This window comes from Pyrus communis, chromosome 15, assembly GCF_963583255.1.
Source record: "Pyrus communis chromosome 15, drPyrComm1.1, whole genome shotgun sequence".
NCBI classification, from domain to species: Eukaryota; Viridiplantae; Streptophyta; class Magnoliopsida; order Rosales; family Rosaceae; genus Pyrus; species Pyrus communis.
The window spans coordinates 22,661,686-22,677,049 of record NC_084817.1 but is presented as its reverse complement, the minus strand read 5'-3'; the positions used below and the strand labels follow the sequence as shown (position 1 = coordinate 22,677,049).

Genomic DNA, 15,364 nt, shown 5'->3' with positions numbered 1-15,364 from the left:
ACAATACAAAATATAGACATTCAAAATTCAATAGGAAGTTTGTGAATGAGGAACAGAGGGACATTAATGACCCATTATTCAACATGGATTGCATGTTCCAGTACATATGCCATGACCTTTTGCTCTTAGAAAATCAGATTCCTTGGTTTGTCCTCCAGTACATATATGAGCTCACCGTGAAGTATTACCAGAACCCTGAGCCCTGCCTCTCGGTACTCATCCTCACCGAGCTCAGCTCACAACCACAACTGTCCCATAACTGCCGGTGGTATCGGGATCATCTACGAGGAAATAACTACAAAGAGGATGAAAGTGTGCTCCACATTCTCGATCTCGTAAGAACTTCCATAGTTTTCTCATTCACTGAACGCTATGAGAAACCTTTCCACGATGCAAATATACAATTGATAGCTTCAGCAAGGATTGTCCCCTTGATGTCTCCCCTTTTCTTTCTTAGCCGAAAGTAGCCAAGTTGGCCACCATCCAACATGGTTTCTACTTAGTCAACATGTTTGACTTTTTCTAATCTAATAACTCTAATAAATTTGACTTTTTCTATTTATTTATAAAATTTGTTTTTTTTTAATTAATTAGCAATGAGGGTCCTTGAAGGGTTTTTGTGAAAATGAATTAAAATCTTTTTTTTGTTTGGGGGGGGGGGGTAATTAATGTAAGTTTATAAATCTAAACGAGTTTTGCGAAAACATAGAAGTCTTCAAATATTTAAATAAAAAGAGTCGATGGGGAACGGGATAATCTGGGGTGGGTCGACGGCTGGACAGCCAGAGAGGAGGGAGAGTGAGAGAGGGTTGGAGAAATCTGATTGAATACCGGTTGAGCATTGGTAACTTCAGCACCGGTGTTCATGTGCAGCATTGTCCGCGAGGTGCGATATGGTCAAGGTTTTAAGTTGTCTTCTTAATACATGGGGTGGGCGTGGGGGTGGGGGTGGGGCTTGAATATGTGTAAGGAATTGTGGCTGGTGGTTTACAGATCGGAATTTTGATGACAAAAACTATAATTAAAGGACCGAGTTTGAAATAAAAAGATCAAACTGATGAGTTGTCAAAAAATAGAAAATCTTTTGTGATTTAATAAAAAAAAAAACCCAAAAAAAGAAAGCATTTTACTTTTAAGTCCACATGATGCGTTGACCCAAAAAAAAGGCCATGCAGCTTTTGGTTGCAAACTGAACTCTGCGAGAAAATAAAAATAAATAAATTTTTTTTTTTTTAATATACTAAAGCCCAGTTTTGGGTTACTGTTCATCTATAATGTCTGGACGAAAATGCCTCCAAAATGATGCTCTCAATGTTACTTTTCAGTTTTCCCCACTTTTGCACAGTAAAATGGCGATTTTGCCCATCATCTCCACCTGTCGATCATCATTCCTGCTCGACTTCTCTGCTTTTTGTTTTTCTGATTTCCATCTCTCTTTCTCTCTCTCGCACTCCCTTTTTTCCTTCTCCAGCCTCTGCATATTTCTGGTCTCCGCACAGCAAACAGTTGCAGCAGCTGTGACTTCTATTTGTTTTTTCTCTCTTGAAAATGGTATGAACTCTGATCACTCTGTCTCGATCAAATCTCACAAAGTTTTCAGCTTTTTCCGATTTTAATTTCTGGGTTACTGTTCTTTGATAACTTCCTCATCTGGGCAATCTCCAATTTTCATTTGTATTTTCATCTGGGAGGAGTTCTTGAATGCTAATTAATCAATGTTAGTAGATTGTTAATTATTAACTTGATGTTTAAGCATGGACATTTGTGAATTTCCAGGTTTACAGTTTTGTAGATTTTGTTTTGCTGTCAGTTGTAGTGCTTTGTTGGGGCTTTCCCGGCTAAAAGAGTACTTTGTGTTTTGGTTGCTCAATTAATAAATCTGAGATTTGCTAGCACCTGTGATGCTGCTGTTATATTTTGGGTACGTTTTTTGTCCTCCTGCCTTTTTCCTGTTTGCAGATGAATTGATAATTGTTGGATTAAATGGATTTGTATTTTTTGGGAAGAAATGAGAAGAAGAAGAAGAAATTGAAAGGGTAAAGCTTCATACTTTAGTATGAAGAAAGAGAAAATTACTTGGTAAAGATTTGAGCTTTAGCTACTGCATGCAGATTCAGCTTTCCTTTGCATTTGAATGAGTTGGAAACTGAGTGGAAAATGTTGAGAGAGAGAGAGAGAGAGAGAGAGAGAGAGAGAGAGAGAGAGAGAGAGTTGTGTTGGGATTTTGGTGGTAAGCTAGCTGCCTTAAGCTCGCACAGGAAAACCCAGCAGCGTGTAGATAAGTAGACTGAGTTGGCCTTTTGAATAAGTTTGAAATGAGTTGGAAACTGAGTAGAAAAATGTTAGAGAGAGAAACAGAGAATGTGATTTGATAATTGGTAATATGATCAATCCTTGGGGACATATATATTATATCAAATTAGATTAGAATTTTTTGATTAAATTAGATTAAAATTTGATCATATAAAATAAAATAATTTATACATATTGGAAACAGGCATTAAAAAGTTTAAGTCTCACGTTACATGGATTAGAATGACTCTTCTAGATGCTTAAATGCTTTTTGCTGAAGAGTGTTTTGTGTTTCTACTGCCAATAACCAAATGTTGCAACGTATACCTTAATATATATTCTATGCTGGTAAACAAAGAGGTATTTCGTTAGAAATATTAGTTGCTGTTTTCGAGTTGCTCCATTTCTTTCAAAGTTTATTTCCTTAAAGGAATTAAGGTGTATGAAACAGTAAGTTATTATGGTTCTGATGCTTCTAAAATTTATGATTACAGGCTTCATTTGGCTGTTTGTTTTGCAGGTTTCTTTTTTGCACAATAAAGGACATATGCAACACCTTCCACGATTTTAGAACACTTGAAGGTGAGACCTAAGAAATAAAATAGCGGTTTGAAAAGTTGTGATGGCATGCTAATTTCCTTTTTTGTGAACTGATTTTAAAGCACATTTACCTATTTATTTTTCCATATGTTGTTTACATTTGATTTATGATAGATTACGCACATACTTAACATGTTTGCATAAATTTAATGCCTTAAGCTTACACCTTACCAAATACCTATGAAATCTGCAGTATTATCTAATTGAATTGGTTAGTTTTGATTTGCATTTTGTTAATTTATATATTTGTAATAGTTGACTGTGTTGAAATTTTAGTGTATCACTTTCTGTCAACAGTCTGCTTCTTTTTCATATTATAATTTCTGTGTTTAAATAGCATGAACATACTAAAAACCTGTTAATTACAAACTATCCATTACAAGTTTGTACTGCCTGTTTTCTTCTTTTACGTTCAGTAGTTTTAAGACCCGCAACAACGCGCGGGCACTATTGCTAGTAAAGAAATAAAACCAAGTCGAGTTCAACTTCCCGGTTCAAGGTACAACTGCTCTCAAGCTCAAGGCGCAAACTGTATCTCTCTAATCCTTCTTCGCTTTGTATTCAATTTTCAGATACATTAGTTGGAAGTATTTTCAGTTTTATATCATTATGTTCGGAAGAATGTCATGTTAATCTCCTTAATTCTACAGTTAACTTGATTTGTTTACAGCGTTTCAGGACCACGAACAAATTAATTGGATTGGAATCATAAGTAATCGCTATGGACGTAGACATTTTACTTGAAGTGTCGAAGAACACCTCGACGCCAAAGCTTCCCAGGTGCATCTTCAGAGTTCCTGAAGTTCTCCGCAGACATAACGTACTGGCATACGCACCTGACATTGTCTCAATCGGACCCTATCATCCACGAGGCAATCTACAATTTCAAGCTATGGAAAATCTGAAATACGAGTATTTGCGTGACCTCCTCTTACACATGGATAGGTCACACGACAGGGATATGAAGTTAGAAGCATCGATCAATAAACTCATCGATTACATTTTAGTTCACACGAAAGTACAAGCCATGGCTGAGTTTGAGAGAAAAGCTCGTGATTTTTATGCTCATCCGTTTGATCCTCTGATGAAAATGGAGTTTCTCCACATGATGATACTTGATGGTTGCTTCCTAGTACAAATATTTAGGAAGTTTGTGAATAAGGAACAGAGGGACATTAATGACCCATTATTCAACATGGATTGCATGTTCCAGTACATATGCCATGACCTTTTGCTCTTAGAAAATCAGATTCCTTGGCTTGTCCTCAAGTACATATATGAGCTCACCGTGAAGTATTACCAGAACCCTGAGCCCTGCCTCTCGGTACTTATCCTCACCGCGCTCAGCTCACAACCACAAATGTCCCATAACTGCCGGTGGTATTTGGATCATCTAAGAGGAAATAATTACAAAGAGGATGAAAGTGTGCTCCACATTCTCGATCTCATAAGAACTTCCATAGTTTTCTCATTCACTGAACGCTATCAAGATGAGAAACCTTTCCACGATGCAAAGATACAACTGATAGCTTCAGCAACTGCCCTTTCTGAGGCCGGCATTAGTTTCAATATGAGCTCCGATGAATGTAACAGCATAATGAACATAGAATGCGAGAATGGAGTTATTATGATTCCGCATCTAGAAATTGGAGAGTTAACTGAATCGATGTTCAGGAACCTGATCGCCTTGGAGCAGTGCTGTTATGGTCGTTCGCATAAAATCACATCTTATGCCGTTCTGATGGATAACCTCCTCGGTTCTAGCAACGATATTAAATTTCTCTGCGACAAGGGAATTATATGTAACTGGCTGAGCGCCGAAAATGGTTCTGAGTTCTTCAGCAAGCTTTACTGCGACACGGTGCTTACTTATTTCTACTATGATGGACTCTGTACTCGAGTGAAGAAACACCAAACTGCATCGAGGAGGTGGCGAGAAATATTCAAGCGTAACTATTGGTCAGATCCATGGAAAGCCACCTCCTGGACTGTAGCAAGTATCCTTCTGATTCTCACCGTACTGCAGACTGCATACACCATTAGGCAATACTATTCTCCTCCGGCATGAAGTTTTTTATTAGTTAAATCTGTGGCTTGTAAGCATGTAATTCATTTTAATTTTACAATTTTTTTTTTTTTTTTTTTTTTTTTTGGTATGACAATATATTTTAATTTTTGTTTTCGGGTATAACAATATCAACTCGTATTTTTTTTAGTATAAAAATGTGTTGTAAAGCTAAGATTGTTTTTTAAGAAACAAATAACACAATAATTTGTCATCCACTTGACTACATCTGTCCCTGGAATCTTAAGAAGTATTATAATCTCGTTCCAAAGAGCAATTGGGCAAAACCTATATTGGCTAGAAATTCATAACATGCAAAATTGATTTTCTTTTTCAACATATGCATTTCTATTTCTGTTTTTGCAACTGCAGTCAAATCCAACCATCAGATTTGGCCTAAAAAATAATCTGTGACATCCCACATCGTCCAGGGGATTGATCCTTATATGTATATTCTCATCTCTACCTAGCACGAGGCCTTTTGGGAGCTCACTGGCTTCGGGTTCCATAGGAACTCCGAAGTTAAGCGAGAAAGGGGCTAGAGCAATCCCATGATGGGTGACCCACTGGGAAGTTGCTCGTGAGTTCCTAAAAACAAAACCGTGAGGGAATGAAAACCCAAAGCGGACAATATCGTGCTACGGTGGTGGAGCGGGCCCGAGAAGTAATCCGCCCCGGGCCGGGATGTGACATAATCAGTTAATTGTACTTTAAGAAAAGAAAAAAAGATTCGCGCTTAAATAAAATAGTCCGAACCATGCCAATCAATTCATTTGGTATGCCAAATTTTGATACACGAAAAGTTTGATATGGTAATTGGTATGAGATTTTTGGTACAGTAAACGTATCAAAACCACCAAAACGATCTCTCATTTTATTGATTTTTGGTAAAGATGATTTTCAAATGAAAATTAAGTTTGAACGGTTTTGATTAAAAATGTATACGGTGAAAATATGTTATTCGCAATGGTGAGTTTTGTGCATTTCCCTAATAGGGAATGCAAGTATTATTCATAAATAGGTTTTGGTCTTGGTATTAAGTATACGAAAATGGGTCATTAGATAATCAGAGAGTTGATAACTATCGCAGCGAGAAACAATTATATGGCAACCAAAAATTGGAAAATTTTCTCTCAGAGTTGCTGAAATCTCAAGGCCGGCCGTGTTTCGAATTCGATCGTTTTATTTTCTAATTAATAATTTGACATCCCCTTGACTACATCTGTCCCTAGAATCTTAAGCAGTATTATAACCTCATTCCACAGAGCACTTGGGCAAAACCTATATTGGCTAGAAATTCATAATATGCAAAAATGATTTTCTTTTTCAACATATGCATTTCTATTTCTGTTTTTGCAACTACAGTTAAATCTATAACAACCCGTCCCTAATTTTACGATTTTATCAATTTTAAAAGAGTGAATTAATTGACCAAAATGTCATAGAAGCGAGATTGTTGACTTTCTTTGACCATCATTTTAAGACGTGTATGAGCTATTATTCTATCATATTCTCGAAGTACTCGACGGTACGAACGTATAGGCACAAGCAGAATAGAAATCGGAGCTACGATGGAGGTTTTACAGAACTACGAATCTAGAAAATACTTTTGTAAAAATTACTATTTTATATTTTATATATTTCTCATAAATATTATATTATTATATTGTTATTTTAGTATTTTTCGGTAGGATATTTTTATTATTTTAATTTTTTTTTAAGCCGGGGGACCCATACCTTAACCAAACTCTCATCTCCTTTCTTGCCACGTGTCACTCATCCCAAAAAAAATACTTGGATCTCTCTCTTCTCCCGACTTCCCTTTCTCCCTTCACTCTCTCGGACTCCCTTAGCTCTCTGTCCATCTCTACAAACACCGACACCGCACCACCCTCGCCTTCCCTAACTCCGGTGAGCTGCACTACTCGATGACCCAGGCCGGCACCACCTTTGACGTTTTCTCCCCCAAGTCGAACCAGCACCACTTAATCTTCCGTTCTTGACGAAGGTAAGGTTCAAAAACCCTCAAGAACTTCATAGATCTTGTTTTGGAGTACAATTAGGCCAAATTTGAGAATTTTTAGTGATGTTTGAATGCATAACCAACTCGGGGAAACTAATTCCCAATTTTCTAGCGAGAGCCGCGATTCTTGCATGCGATTTTCAAGCCTCTCCGACCACCTATTTTACTTGGGCCAAAACCCAAATTCGGATCTGAACCCAGGATCTGGCCCTGCCCATTTCCAAAAAGAATTCAGAATATTCTTGGAATATCTCGAATATTCCTAATGTTAACTTTTTTGAAATTTTCTCGGAAAACCTCCTAGGCTAATTTCGACATCTCGAGTCCAATTTTGACATCCATTTAGTGAAATTTCGAAGTTTTAACATAGTTCACCGGTTCGGCATCTTGGTTGACTTTTTGGTTGACCGTTGACTTTTTACGAAATTTGCCTGGTATCCTTCTTAGCATATTTCGACGCTCTAATTCTAAATCCGGCTCTGTTTTCCCAAATTTAATCATTTCAGTTGAGTTTTACTAATGAGACCTAATATTATGCTTCGGTGCGATTACTATCGGAGACTCTAGCTTTTCTTGTCCGAATGGCTGCAACCTCACAAATATCTATGAGTGAGTCTTTTCCTTTATATATATATATATATATTCGAGTAGTTTCCGTATATACATCTAATAACGAATTTTCTATGTGATGGCATAATTAAATTAACGTTTATAAGAAATGTCGTAATGATGAGAATTAGGAAATCATTATAATCTTACGGGATGCACAGGTAAGTGTATCATAAAGGGATGCCTTAATTATATTTACAACCAAGAATAGTGTTATATTGACTAGAATTATTGAATTACTGTGACATGATCATATTTTACGTTATTTGCTCATTGTATATTACACTAGTGTTGGTACTCGCCCGGGCCAGGGCCAGGCTTAACGTGTATGTTCACACCGCACGCTCACTTTGGATCCATTGTAAGCGCCAGTCCTGTCCTAGATTGCTATAGGCAATTCAGACTCGTATATGATGCGCATAACGCGAGTCTTTATTTTAGGCCCACTCACCCTTATTTTTCGCCTCTCCAGATTTTAGTAGCAGAGCTTTTGTGCCGACAAGGATTCTTGGCAAAATTTGGTATGGAAGAGTACCTTCGATGGTATAATTCTCATTCTACTTTTACTGTACTTTACTTATACTTTGACATCACGTGTGAAATGAGTTCATTCCCGCTCACATACGCACTCTTCCATTTAGGCACTTTTAGGTTTAAATTTACTCACATTTTCCACATCACTACACTTTATGGCTTCATCACCCTCTTAATGTTGGCCAGCACAGCTCGATTCGAAGTCCAATTGGACATTCCGGGTTGGGATGTGTCAAAATCCAACTATCAGATTTGGCCTAAAAAGTAATCAATTAATTGGACTTTAAGAAAAGAAAAAAAAGATTCGCACTAAAATAAAATAGTCTGAACCATGCCAATCAATTCATTTGGTATGCCAAATTTTAATATACAAAAAGTTTGATATGGCAATTGATATGAGATTTTTGGTACAGTAAACGTATCAAAACCACAAAAAAGATCTCTCATTTTATTAATTTTTTTGTAAGGATGATTTTCAAATGAAGATTATGTTTGAACGGTTTTGATTAAAGAATGTATATGGTGAACATACCATATTCGCAAGGGTGAGTTTTGTGGATTTCCCTCATGGGGGATGCAAGTATTATTCATAAATAGATTTTGATCTTGGTATTAAATGAAAATGGGTCATTAGATAATCAGAGAGTTGATAACTAACATAGGAGAAACGGAATAGCTAGGACCGATCATCGTCAAATCCTAGATCACAAGCTGAAGTCCACCAGCAATCCGAAGAATCCACATGAAGACAGAGAAAACTCTAAAGTTGAATTGACAATCACATGAATAGTGTTGAAATTCAGCCCTAAAAGTTGTTTGTCTTAGCAAACACTAGCTACAAAAGGAAAATAAAATAGGAACAATTAAAATTATAAAGACTTCCTAAAATATAAAAAATACGGAAGAAATGTTTCTAGCAGAATGGTCCCAAGACCAATAATCCCGAAACTTAGGTGCAAGTTTTTGGTGAACAAGTCTTCTGAGACTAGAAACCTAGAGATTTGTCAAAACTGACTCTTCTTTCTTTTTGGCTTGTCAAGCTACCTGAAAAGTTGAGAACATTAACTTTCGAGATATGACAACAACAAATAATTTTCTAACCCTAAAATTTTCAATTCTCCAATCACTTTTCTTCATTGAATGTCGCTTTCCTGTTTTAATTTTATTACATCTTGTTAGGGCCCAAAAATTTACTAAGAAGCCACTTATATTTGGAAGCACAGTCATTATATATTTGTCACATAGCTTGAATTCATGCGTAGAGTGCAAAACAAGGAGTACACAAATTCATAATCATGCCACAACAATAGAAATGAAAATTCGAACATTCGGAAAATCACGTTAAGCCCATGCATCACGCATATTCATTATGCCAAGTCAAATCGAAACAAGCTTATAATATTAATATATTAACGTTTTAACCAGATTCAAAACCCAATTTGCCTAGATTCATGCATTGACAGAGCCCAACCTTAAGTCCCGCACCTTGTTTTAATGTGCATGAAGAAACTTACCATTTTAAGCTCGTGCAGGAACCCAAGGAAGAAAATGGAGTAGAAGCGTAGCTAAAGATGGAGCTTTGTTATGGGATTTGGTGCAGGAAAGGAGAGATTTGGCGCATGAAAGGAGGGATTCTGGGCAGAGCTTTCAACCTAGCCTTCACAAGGCTGCCTCCAATTCTAACCCAAAGAAGTAAGGTGTAGTTGCGACAATGGAAAAGAGAAAGGAAAATGAAGACTTTAAAAACAAGAAGATGGGAGAACAAAAGGATTCTCCAGATGAGATTTTGAGGAATTCATGCGCCTATAAGAGTAAGTCCACCCCTAATAAATGAGCTGGGCAATATCCCATTTCCCCCCTAGCCCCCCAAAAATCCACTCTACCTTGTCCAATTAGCTGGCCCAAAGTGAAGGCCAGCTTTGAGCCCAGCACAAAATGGACTTAGCAAGAGACCACCTTACATGACGTCAGACTAACGTCAGCCATGTGAATTTCACTTTTTTTTTCGCGGTTGGCCGTGGGCACGTGTTCATCAGAATCTTATCGTTGACCACGTGTCCACTTTTGGTTTGTTGGATTTCAACCTTTTGGAAATCCAAACGGTCCAGATCAATTAATTTAATAAAAAATTATAAAAATTGTTTAAAAATACAAAAAAAAAATAAAACGAATTTTTATTTTATACACACACACACACATAACCATCTTCCACAAGAATTGTACTTTCGGATAATGATATGTGGTATGACAAGATTGATAATGACACGTGGTGTGACAAGATTGATTAAAAATCCTATCCGAAATTAAAAATAATTTATGAAAAAAAAATTAATAATATTTTAATACGAATTTGATTAGGATATTCAGTTTAGGGGTGGAGATGCACTTGGACAATTATTATTCATTTGGGTGGATTGAATAGACTCTTGCCCAACTTAGTTTTTAAGGGTGGACTTGCTCTAAATTCAAGCCATCATCATGCTCGGAAGGCAGAACGCACCAAGCAAAGCAAGCAATCTATGGGTACTGGAAAACCCTAATTCATGAGCCTTAGCTTTTCCTTCATTCTACGCCGCCCTTGTCCTTCAAAATTACCAACACATTAGAAAACCTAATTAGCCACTCCAAAACTAGCAACCATCAATGATATCTCTCTCACGCTAAACTAGTGGACTTTTAACTCCCACACCACGCATCATTCAGGAAAGTTACAATTTGTTGTTCAATCATTATACATATTTAGATCACATTCTTTTAGGTATATATTATTTGGACTTATTGCTTAAGCCTATAACATTTGATAATATTACTTTAAACAATAATCTTTGCCCTTACATTAATCCAAATTAGTTTAACATATGAAATGTCTGTAAAATATCATCTCATAATTAACTTTAGAGCATCTTTCAAACATAAATATAATATTACAAAACCAAAAAGGAAAAAAGAAAAAAAGATCACGATGTTCCACTACCGCCATCTATCCTTCACCCTCCACCTCCTTCTTCCCGTGCCCACCTCCCATCTCCCTCTTCCTTGTCCGCGAAAATCCCAATAACCTTGCCCCCATCTCCTTGACCGGCCACTCATATTTTTTGTTTCTTAATATAAAATTTTAGAATTAATTCAATTAATATGGAATAATTTTTTTTGTTTTCTTTACACGTGGTGCTGACATGGCATGCGCATAAGCAAAGCATTGGGCCCCCACATGCCACATTAGTATTTTTAACAAAAAAAGGTTCTTTTTTTTTTTTTTTAGGAATCTTTGACGTGGAAAATTTTATTGATAAATGAAAAAGGAATTTACACCTAATCAGGAGAACATAAACTCTACCCTTGATAATACCCAAAAAAAAAAAAAAGGAGAAAAAGAACATGAATAAGAAGGGGGTCATAAACCTAAACTCTATAGAAATGAACAAAAAAAAAAAAATTGAACGAAAAAAATTAACAGACTAAACGGCATAGGATAGTGTGGGACACAAAACATGCTTTAGAGTCTTAGACCATCGGCAACTGACTCAACTCTTGGTCACATTCAACCATCAAGAAGGGCAAATCGGGACAATTTTCAAAGGGCAAAGTGAGATTTAAAAACACTTTCAAGAGGTAACTGAGTAATTAAGCCTTTTTATAATAAATAAGAAAACTAATGAAAATGACTTGAAAACTTTGAGTTTTAACGATAAGGACAAAATCAAGGGTAAAATGAATAGTACCAGAATTGATTTTTTAGTGTAAAAATGTGGTTTTTCATTAAAGTGAACAGTAACACGAATTTTTCGTTAAAACTCCCTAAATAAATTAGGTTTGTGGATCCTCTTTATTGGTCTTGTAGTGTCTCATGTTTCCTTGTTATTGCAATTATGTAGAATTAAAAAGTATATATATATATATATATATATATTATATGTGTTTTTAACTTTTTAGGTTTACATACTTACACTTTTTTCTTTTTGAACAAACAATAGTATTTACACTAAAGGGGAGTGGGATACGCTAAGCCTCACAATGGGCTAGCAATAATTTGCCTAGTGGTATTCCTCTTCACTTGTAAGTAAGAGGTTTTAGGTCCGATTCTCGCCAAAGGCGAATTTCAATCACATTATTGCTAGCTCATTGTGAGGCTAAGCTCACTGACTCCTCTTTAATTAAGATAATATCGTTTGTTAAAAAAAAAAAAAATTCTTCATTTCTTCATTTTTTTAATTTTCCATATTTTATGCTTTTTCAATTTTAATATTAAAATCCACATAAGCATGCATGTCATTTAATGAATATATAAAAACCGTTGGATGTTATAAAATTTAAAGACTATAAAGAAGTGTAAAAATATGTGTCCCTTGAGAGAAAAATTTGTGTAGGGCTTGGTTTGTTACTGAAATTTGCCTAGTGATGCTACAACGTAATCAAAACTCGCCATGTGGTAAGTTTTAAATATAATATTTATCATTCTTCTATTTAAAATTTTTCATAATCATCTTTTCTGTAAATTAATATACACCATAAGATTGATCTAATATTTTTTACTCCCCTCCTTTTAATTTTCCCTCCCTCCCTGCCGTTGCAGTCTTCTTCCCCACACGTTTTTCTCGTTTCTTCATAAGAATATGGAAAAAGCCAATCTTCTCCAACTATCATGAAATAAAAACAAAAAAAAAAATCCAATTTCAAAATCATAGTTAAAATCATCTCAATCCTCAATCGAATCTTGATTGAGAAAATTCACCCATGATCTAAATTCTGGGCTACTCTACTGCTCATCAAGGTAGAAGAAGAAAAAGCAAAACAAAAATTACAGATTATTTAATATATATTTTTGTGATATTCAATTTTGTTGTTAGTCGAATGGAATTCATATTTATTGATAAAGTATTAGAATTGCATAGGCCTTTTAATAAAAGTGATCGCTATTTTTTTTTTTTTTTCAAAAAAAAGCACCCACTACTGTTAGATTTGGCTTTAATAAAATTATATGGTTGAGATTAAATTATAGACCACAGAATGTCAACCACAAAATTTCATTAAAGCTAAATATGAGATCCCACATCGACCAACGGAGAGAGGGGTGATGTGCCTTATATGTACATGCTCCCCTATAGCACGAGGCATTTTGGGAACTCAATGGTTTCGAGTTCCATCGGAACTCCGAAATTAAGCAAGTTCGGGGAATTTGCAATCCTAGGATGGGTGACCCACTGGAAAGTTCTCGTGTGAGTTCTCAGAAACAAAACCGTTAGGGAATGGTAAGCCCAAAACGGATAATATCGTGTTACGGCGGAGCCGAGACTGGGATGTGACATAATGGTTTCAGAGTTACTCTGCCTTTTGGTATGAATGTGCCGATGAGGATGCCGGGTTCCCCTTAAGTGGGAAGGATTATGAGATCCCACATCGACCAACGGAGAGTAGGTGATGTGCCTTATATGTACATGCTCTCCTCCCTATAGCACGAGATCTTTTGGGAACTCACTGACTTCGGGTTTCATCAGAACTCTGAAGTTAAGCGAGTTTGAGCGAGAGCAATCCTAGGATAGGTGATCCACTGAGAAGTTCTCGTGTGATTTATCATAAACAAAACTATGAGGGAAATGTAAGCCTAAAGCGGACAATATCGTGCTACGGCGAAGCCGAAACTAGGATATGACACCAAATCTAACGGTCAAGAGGGTGTCCTTATTTTTTTCTGAAAAACGGGGATCCCTCTTATTAAAGGTTCCTAGAATTGTAAATGTTATTGTTTACATTTGTATTCGTTTAAAGAAAGGCATGCACAACCGTTCATATTTGCTGCATTTTGCTGAACACTAGTGGTGCATTTATGTAACCATAATGAAAATAGGAGGAATTAAATTGAGGGGAAATTGAATTGAGGATGAGTTGGAATGGGAAGAAGTTAGAATCAGATTTCTGTTGAAGTTGGTTACTTAAATGTTCTGGAATCGGAATAAAAATGACACTAATTCCATGAAACTATTTACTAATTCAACAGAATCGGAATATAAACAATTATGATTACTAAAATGCCCTTGTCCCAAATCAAATATTTTATATATTTTTATAGTAAAATTTGATATAATATATAATAGTAAGAAAAAGTTAAATTGTTTTTTTTATTTCATAGATACACTTAAATGCTTTTGTTTTCATTTTATTTATTTATTTATAAATTTAAGTATTTACTTTAATATTTAAATTTTCTCACTCAAATTGTAGTTTCTTCTCTTCGACATATGCATGGAGTTATGCATAATGTGAATGAGGGCATAATAGGAAGAAAAAATGCATTCCTAATTCCCTCACCCTCTTGGAATTCAAATATCTCATCTATACAGGAATTCTACTCCTCCAATTTCAGGAATTGCATTCCTTGTTTTGGATGGGGTCCAATACACTATTGATTCCCCAGTATTTAGTAAACACTGGAGTAATCTGTAATCGGAATTTAATTCTTTTTTTTTATTCCCATTACCCTTACATAAATGTGCTCTAGAAGAACTTTTTCATAGGATTTAAGTTCTATATTTTATATTTTGATTTCATTTTAGTAATTTTCTTCTATAATGTACCACGGGAATGATTTTGAGGACCATGCAGAGCTCTAATTAAACTTTTTATCTCCTGTGGGAATCGGCTTAACAGTGGGATATGGTTCCTCATGATGCATATGAATTAGTAGCAGATAATTTCTAATTAAAAAATTATTATTTTTGCCATGTGGTGTGCCACGTCAGCACTTAACGAATCAATGGATGAAAAATGTAATGGATGTATTATTTTGAAATAAAATAATACTTAAGGTCTGAAATTGAAATGTTTTGATAATATTGTAAAGAATTGAAATATACCCTAAACATGAGGTATGAAAGTGTAATTTATCCTAAAAAAAAAAAAAAAAAAAATCTCTCTCTCCCTCTCTTTCATCCCTACCTACACACACAAGGTGTGTGTGAAACGTGGGATGGAAGAGAGGAAGAGAGGTTTTTTTTTTTTTTTTTTTAAGTCGAGTAATATTAGATTAGAAGTCTCAATACGTAGGTCCTGTTATTTATAACAAATTCGGATCGTATCGGAATAAAATTCGATCCACCGACCTATTCTACTAAATGAATTTTTTTTAGTTTGGTAATTTTCTAAACATGGGCTGTTTTGGAGTTTGGAAAAATATAACCGTGGGACACAAAAAAAGAGACATGACCCATTGACCCATCCAAACCGGGCCTAACCGACCCGCCATC

At 35.6% G+C, this 15,364-nt stretch overlaps 1 protein-coding gene across 7 annotated transcripts; it reads left to right on the top strand.

Moving 5' to 3' along the window:
- Positions 1-1,430: 1,430 nt before the first annotated feature.
- LOC137718415 (UPF0481 protein At3g47200-like) lies at positions 1,431-5,249 on the top strand. 7 transcript variants are annotated; one of them, XM_068457962.1, is made up of 4 exons: positions 1,431-1,551; positions 1,777-1,921; positions 2,813-2,874; positions 3,563-5,249. In XM_068457962.1, the coding sequence occupies exon 4, from the start codon at positions 3,614-3,616 to the stop codon at positions 4,958-4,960; it is 1,347 nt and encodes a 448-aa protein (XP_068314063.1). In that variant the 5' UTR covers positions 1,431-1,551; positions 1,777-1,921; positions 2,813-2,874; positions 3,563-3,613; the 3' UTR covers positions 4,961-5,249. The 7 variants fall into 7 exon arrangements, with proteins under 7 accessions (XP_068314063.1, XP_068314058.1, XP_068314061.1 ...); XM_068457957.1 differs by having other exon boundaries at positions 3,309-5,249; XM_068457960.1 differs by having other exon boundaries at positions 2,813-3,391; positions 3,571-5,249.
- Positions 5,250-15,364: the final 10,115 nt, after the last annotated feature.

Coding starts and splice junctions, on each gene's coding strand:
- LOC137718415 (XM_068457963.1), top strand. CDS start 3,614: ATGGACGTAGACATTTTACTTGAAGTGTCGAAGAACACCTCGACGCCA.